Source organism: Taudactylus pleione, unplaced genomic scaffold, assembly GCF_031769625.1.
Source record: "Taudactylus pleione unplaced genomic scaffold, aTauple2 ptg000041l, whole genome shotgun sequence".
NCBI classification, from domain to species: Eukaryota; Metazoa; Chordata; class Amphibia; order Anura; family Myobatrachidae; genus Taudactylus; species Taudactylus pleione.
Window position 1 is genome coordinate 32480327 of NW_028284443.1, and position 7329 is coordinate 32487655.

At 38.0% G+C, this 7329-nt stretch overlaps 1 protein-coding gene across 2 annotated transcripts in view; it reads left to right on the forward strand.

The window, feature by feature from the left end:
* Nucleotides 1-6195, forward strand: part of ANO6 (anoctamin 6) — a 116119-nt gene extending 109924 nt beyond the window's left edge. For both annotated transcript variants that reach the window (XM_088458059.1, XM_088458052.1), the window contains exon 20: nucleotides 1597-6195. In XM_088458059.1, the coding sequence (XP_088314185.1) occupies nucleotides 1597-1803 (207 nt within the window). In that variant the 3' untranslated portion in view covers nucleotides 1804-6195. The remainder of the gene's footprint in view (nucleotides 1-1596) is intronic.
* The last annotated feature ends 1134 nt before the right edge of the window (nucleotides 6196-7329 follow it).

A 7329-nucleotide genomic window follows, 5' to 3' on the forward strand; every position in this document is an offset into this window, starting at 1 on the left:
CTTACGGATACCCCAAAAAATTACTTTCCATTTGAGGGCGAAAAAATCCAAAGTTGGGGGACAAAGATAACAAAATAGACTCCATGGGGGTCCCCAAGTATGCCCCAAGTGTATTTTGGATTGCAGGTGCTTGTGGCAGGTGGATTTTTCCCGATTTTTTTTTTTTTTAACTTTAGCAACTTCTAAATATGCTACCCCCCCATTTTCAGGGACTAGTTATTTTCTACAAAAAACACTACTAAATGCTATTCTTCACCACTTCTCAATTGGTGCTAATTAGCATCTTTGCAGAACATTTAAGTTCCCCAAATACCTTCAGCAAGCCTATTCTGGGGTACCCAAAGTGATTCCCCCCCCCCCCATGTCAGTGCATCTTTTGGGGGGTGTTAGGCTGATTTTCCCAAATCTGACAGCACTTTTCGCCTGTTTAAGTTTTGCCGGGTCCCGTTTTCGCGTCCTTTCAAATTGAATACTGGGATAAGGGGGGATGCGTGCAATACTTTTTCGCCTGCAAAACACAATGAAGGCGAAAAGTCGGGCAGGCGAAAAAGTATCGCGGTTGCGAAACATGTTTAATTCGGGCCTTAGTCAGGATTGGAATATACAATATGTTTACACAAATCCTTCTTACACAGCCTGTATAAGCATTCTCTCTGAGCTTGGGAGAAGTTTAGTAAATGAGCAGGCTTGTTTCAGAATCTGTTTCAATAACCTGATAAATGTGATTACATGAAACTAAAAACACTGATTAAGTGACAAATCTGTACATGTGTATGTTCATTATAAGCTTTCAAGCAAGCTTTTTTTCACACATACAGAAACACTCTCACTTTCTGATACCCCTTTTTCTCTGACCTGAAAATCCTGGGCTATTGCACGTGAATGTGGATCAACCTGGAATTTTCATCAGTGGAAATGGCTCCACCTGTGTATAGTCAGCCGGGAAGCCAACGCTCCTGGCGAGCAGGGTTTTTTCCGGGAAGGACCCCAGTAAGGCTACGTATAAACGGGTAAGCCGGGTCATCTGACCTGTGACCCATTTTCAATAAGGGGAGAGCCGCATTCTGGCACAAGGAGATGATATCTCCAGCATCGGCACTGCGCCCAAGTGCAGTGTGAACGGCTACAATCCGGGAATAACCCGGATCGGCGCCGCGGTGTAAAATCAGTATGTCCCCGGTCTGACCTGATTTGGAACAGTTCCAAATCCTGGGTCATAGCTGGGACATTAGTGTAAAAGGGGTATTAGTTTTTCCTAATGATTTAGATATTTCTCCTGGCTTGTAGATATCTCTATACATTGCTCTTTTTTGTTTTGTTTTTAAAAAGTATTAAAATATTTAAAGCTTAAATAACTCTAGTTGCATTATCCTAATATGACTACAACATGAATAACAATAATACCTTAGGCTTGTATTTAGTATGCGTGCGTTTGTTTTTTGTGTGCAGAAAGATAACTTGAGGCAAATCAAGTTCCAAGCTTGGGAGTATTAGCTTATGATTCCACTAGGTACAATTGTAGTTAAAATGTAAATGTTTTCTGCAGTTTCTGTATCATTTACATTTTCATCTGCTTGTCTCACATGCCTTCCACAGCATATTGTCTACTTTGTCAAGTTCATTATATCATACCTGATCCCAGATGTTTCTTATGAAACCAAAGACAAAATCAAGAGAGAGAAGTACCTCATTCAGAAGCTTTTACATGAGAGTCATCTGAAACTTGCCAAAAAACAAATGGGAAACTTGGCTGATCGAATCCTGAAAGGCGTGGATAACCTGATTGTAAACAAATCCGACTAGACCTTTATGGGTCAAGCCAAGTACATTACAGATTACAATCATTTGTTTAAGACCTTACACAATACAAGTGCTAGAATGTTATCTGAGAGGAACATGCCTATGCACTATATACTTCTCAAAATCTTTCTTTACAATGTATTTTTTCATTTAAAAATTTGTTTTCACACATGCAAAAAAAAACTTATATATTTTATACTTGTATTGCATTATTTTACAGGTGCTATAACAATAGCCAGTGTACCATAGTATGTGATCATTTCTGTTGCCTCTTTCTGTATGTACAGAAGGCTAATATTTCATATTCTGATGTTTGTATGGAAATGCCACTATATTGAGGTTCAGGAATGGTTCCCTAGTGGCCACCAGAGCATTTGGGACTTTCCAGGCCACTTGTGTGCTCCCAAAAACCTCACTGAACACTGCCACTACCTGTAAGCGACATCCGTCTGATATAGGCATAATAGTGCACGTCACAAAAAAATTTTGATCTCGACTGCTCTGAGCTATGAATTTATATTTGTGTAACATAATAAGGATACCTGAATGACCATGGTGCCTTAAGCAGTGGACTATTTGCAATGAAAAGGGAAGATAATTATAATTTGAAAAGGAAAAGTACTTTGTAGCTAAGAATATTACCTTACAAGCCTTTATCAAGAAATGCTCCAATTTTCTGTGCCACTTATTCAATGTCCCAGCTGGATCTGTGGCATGACTCTGTACCTCTTCAACTAGTTTACACATTTCTTAGCTGTGCCAAATATGACAGATGTGAATGCAATTATGAACATTAACACTGTGGTAAGTTGTGTTTTAAGCATATTTACACGTGATCAATGAATTGTTTATCTTCAAGATTCCCTTAACGAACAAATCTGATTTGAAAAATACATGGTTCTAATGGTATCTTGAAATTGTAGTCTAAGGGCTCATACGTTCACCGCGGCTGCAACACCTATGCAGATAGAGACCATTGATAATAGTGTTAGTACGCATTGATAATCATCCAGCTTGATGGTACATGAACGATACTTGTTCTGATGACCTGGCTTGAGCTGATCTTACCATGCGCACATGTTGATTTTGATTACACTTACTCAGTCTTCATGTGTACCAAGAAATACAAAAACTGACTCTTTGGCCATTTAACATTTCAATTCTTTCATTTATATTGTAGCTTTGTGTATTATATTTACAATTATTTAGAAGCTGTCTCCAACTAAAATGAGAACAAATTTAAAATGAGAAAATCATATTTTAGTATTCCTAAACATAAAGCAATTTTAGGCCCTGTGTGTCTACGTCCGGCATCTATCAGTAGATTTACAAGTCTGGAAGTCTGTGGTGCATAAAAGTCTCCATAAATACAAATTTATATAAACTATATTTAGTTCCAACCTATTTCTGAAAAATGTCTTGATCTATTTAATATTCTTTTATTAGCAGGTCTTTCATGTAAACATAAGTTCTGTGTTAGGATTCTGTTCATTAATTACAAGAAGTTTTCAGGTTTGACCTCTATAAATAAGCAAAACAAAAATGCATTATATATTTAAGAGGAGAATTATGTGCACAAAGTCTTGGTGACATTGAACCCAGTGAAAACAGTTGTTGCAATTATTTGCTTGTGTTAATGAAACTCTGGTATTTTGCATGAATGATCTGTTCACTTTTTGATATCCTTTTTTTTATAATATAGTCCATAAGCAGTTTTAAACATATCTAACCTGTAGTTATTTTAAATAGCTATCACAATCAAAGCTCCTTTTGCTATGATTATAATATTTAATTGTACCTTCTTTTTTATGCTACATTTAATAATTCTTTTCAGTAGACTTTTATACAGCAGAAATGTAAATGTATTAACTATATGGAATCAGTATGAATGACCATCGGACGTCAGCCCGGCGTTTCACATCCCACCGCTGGCAGCCCTATGGGCTCAGGTAAGTATACAATCCCTACCCCTTTCCCCCACCCTAACCTCCCCCCTTAGTACCTATCCCTAACATCGCCCCCTAGTGCCTTAACCTAACCCTAACCTTTCCCGGGAGGGGAGGGGTGCCTAAATCCCCCGGGGGTCATTAACCCTCCCATCCCCGACTAGGTGTATACTCACCCCCGGCATAGGACGATCGGTCCGGCGTCTGGACTAACATAGGCGTCGGTATTTCGACGCCTATGTTAATCCCTTGCCGGGATTACAGTGTCGGGATTGAGACCGCCGGTCTCATAACTACATCCCATCTATATAAACTTTCATAGCTATTTAACAAGTTGAATTAAAAAAAACACATTTTTTTTTACATGTACTCTTTTATAAATCTCAATTCTAAAGACCTAACTTATAAAAGATATAATAAATTTCATAAACATTGTGGGGCTCTTTAATAAACCTTTAAAATGCACCATTTACACATTTTAATTTTGCACAAATGTATCTGCCTTCTCTATGGAAGTGCCACTTCTGTGGGATTGCAGGTTCAGCAGGAAAAGTGTATAGTGGGCGCGGCTTCAAAGTCCAACCTATTGCAGCCTTCGGACCACACCATACATTCGCATCAAAGTATGCAGCTTCCCCCCCCCCCCCAACACTAATATTGCTCAATTCATCCTCCTTGCTATTGTATAGTTATATATTTCTAATGTAAAATGTTGTCTATAAATACACTTGTTGACTCAGACAGTGAACCAAAGGTGTGGACAAGTAACCATATGGGCATGCAGGGGATGAGGGGGGAAATGTAGGTTTAGGAAAATAAAATGGGGGAGGGATTGATCAGAGGCATGACTCCTGTAAAGGAACATTGGCCAAGTTATATCAACGAGTGATATTCTGGTTATCACTTGTTACTAAGCTTAAATGGTCCTCTGACCAATCAGTTCCTAACTGTCATGTGTTTGAAAAATGACATTTAGAAGCTGCTTGTTTAGAGCACTATTTAAGATTAGTAACGAGTGATAACAAGAAATATCACTCGTTAATAAATCTGGGCCATTGTGAGAAAAGGAGCACTTGCTATAAATATATTCACATTTCCTTCCTATCTTCCCCTTCTGTGTCACGCCTGTCTGTCTGCCCCTCCCCTTAGAATGTAAGCTCTCATGAGCAGGGACCTCTTCCCTCATGTGCTTCTCTTTACATTTTCTTCTACTCTCTACTCCCCATTAGGGCACCTAACACGGGACCGCCAACTCCCGGCAGCTTATTGTGAGTGCTTTAATCACTATTTCAGCAATGTATATAAGTTGTGTCCTTGTCCTGCACTGTAATGTACTGTAAGTTACTTGTTTCTTGTTCACTTATTAGTTCTATGTACTATGTAAGGCGCTGCGGGACACTTGTGGCGCCATATAAATAAAGGATAATAATAATAATAATAATAAAGTGAAAATGAATCTGACGTTACAACCGCTTCCACTGTGTGTTGACAATTTTGCATCATTGTATCTTTGTTTTTGTAAATCTTTAGAGCAAAGCAAGAGTATCACTATTTCTGTGATATTTTGCTCTTTTGCTACATGTATAGATTTTGTTTGTTTACTTTGTAAGAGCAATTAATGTGAAAGCTCAGTGATAATACAGTTACAAAAGTGTTATCTGCAGTTTATGAGCATATTGTTTGAAAATACTTTCTATTTAGAAAAATATACTATATATAAATTATAGCAATTCAAAACTTATACACAATACAAAAATAAAAGTAAGTTTCTAATGTGCAAAAAAAGTGCACCTCTAATGCATTCCTATTTGAGCCAATGAGCTTTTTGCAGATCCAGCTAAAAATTGACACATTAAGGTGCATACACACACAACGATTTTTTGAACGATTATAGTTCACTTTCTGAGTCAAACGATGAACAATTATTGTTCATGCGCGTTCACGTTTGTAGTTTGTAGTTCAGTCAGACTTGTCAACTCAACGATTTTCATTAAGTTATAATATGCAAAAATCGTTTGTAGTTCATAAAAATCGTTCATTACATTTAAATGAACATAGTAAATGTACAACTTTAGTAAACGATTTTAGTTCATTTTTTCAAGGTAGAAAATCGTTTACTAAAATCGTTCATTAACTCAATCGTTGTGTGTGTATGCAGCTAAAGACAGAATATAAATGTTACTTCAGCATAACCTCTTAATTATATTGAGCTCTTTAATTTGTCACCTAAAATACTGCTCTTTATTGTGTGTCGTGTGTTTAAATATTTATATTTTATTGGTACTTATACATATATAAATGTGCTTACTCGCATTAAATGTGTCTAGTTGGTAAAGCCACTATACCATTAAACATATAATACAAATCCCAATTACTGGCACCTGCTGAGCCCATATCATTTATTTATTTTTTTTAAAGTTGTTTTGCACAATAAATCAGCCTTATCCAATTTTTTGACTCTCATTTCATTATATTAGCATTCATAAATGTCACCTTTGCCTGTGATCACAATCTGACTGCTAGCAGCTAGGAATGCCCAATCATTAGCTCAGATTCTGCAGTATTCATACATAGATTGTGGGGTACATTCTACTGCATTCAATAATGACCTTTATTTTGGATAATCTCATTAATAAGACCTCTAAACAGTTGATACGACTAATTATACATAATAATGAATAGTTAAGTATTTTTTATTGACCAAGTATATTAGCACATTTCACCTTTAAGGTGAATTGCAAGCATGTCATTTTAGCTGGATTGGATTTACCGTTCTTTACAGAAACCCATCATAGGATAATGAGGCTGTTATGTGAATATTGACATTCTTTTGTTGCTGTTTATTTGTAATGCTGAATAGCTATTATATTTGCACTAAAATGACCTACTGTATCTACTACTTGAACTGGAATACTTTCCTCTTAATGATGATTGTTCATTATTTCTGTATAGTTGCATCCAGTGCTTAAAGTGGTCCTAGAGAAGTGGTGGCCACAGTAGTAGTGTCACTTATACAATGCCCACAGCAGTAGTGCCCCTTACACATAGTGCCCACTGTAGTGGTGCCCCTTATGCAATGCCCGCTGTAGTGGTGCCTTTATGCAGTGCCCTCAGTAGTGGTAGTGCCCCTTATGCAATGCCCACTGTAGTGGTGCCCCTTTTGCAATACCCATAGTAGTGGAGCCACTTATGCAGAGCCCCCAGGAATGGTGACCCTTTTGCAGTGCTCCCTATGCAATGTCCCCATTAGTAATATCCCTGTAATAGTGCCCCCAACAGTGCCGCCTGAGTAGTGCCTCCTGAGTAATGCCCCTTGTAGTAGTGCCTCCTGAGTAATGCCCCTTGTAGTAGTGCCTCCTGAGTAATGCCCCTTATAGTAGTGCCTCCTGAGTAATGCCCCCAGTAGTAGTGCCCCCTTGAGTAATGCCCCCAGTAGTAGTTTCCCCAGAATGAATGCCCCCTACAGTGAGGCCACTTACACAGAAACAAAAACAAACTAATACTTGCCTTAAGCCCCGCATCCACGGCCGTCTGGTCCGTCTGGCTGCTCCTCTCTGAACTGTGGGAGAGAAGTCATGACACC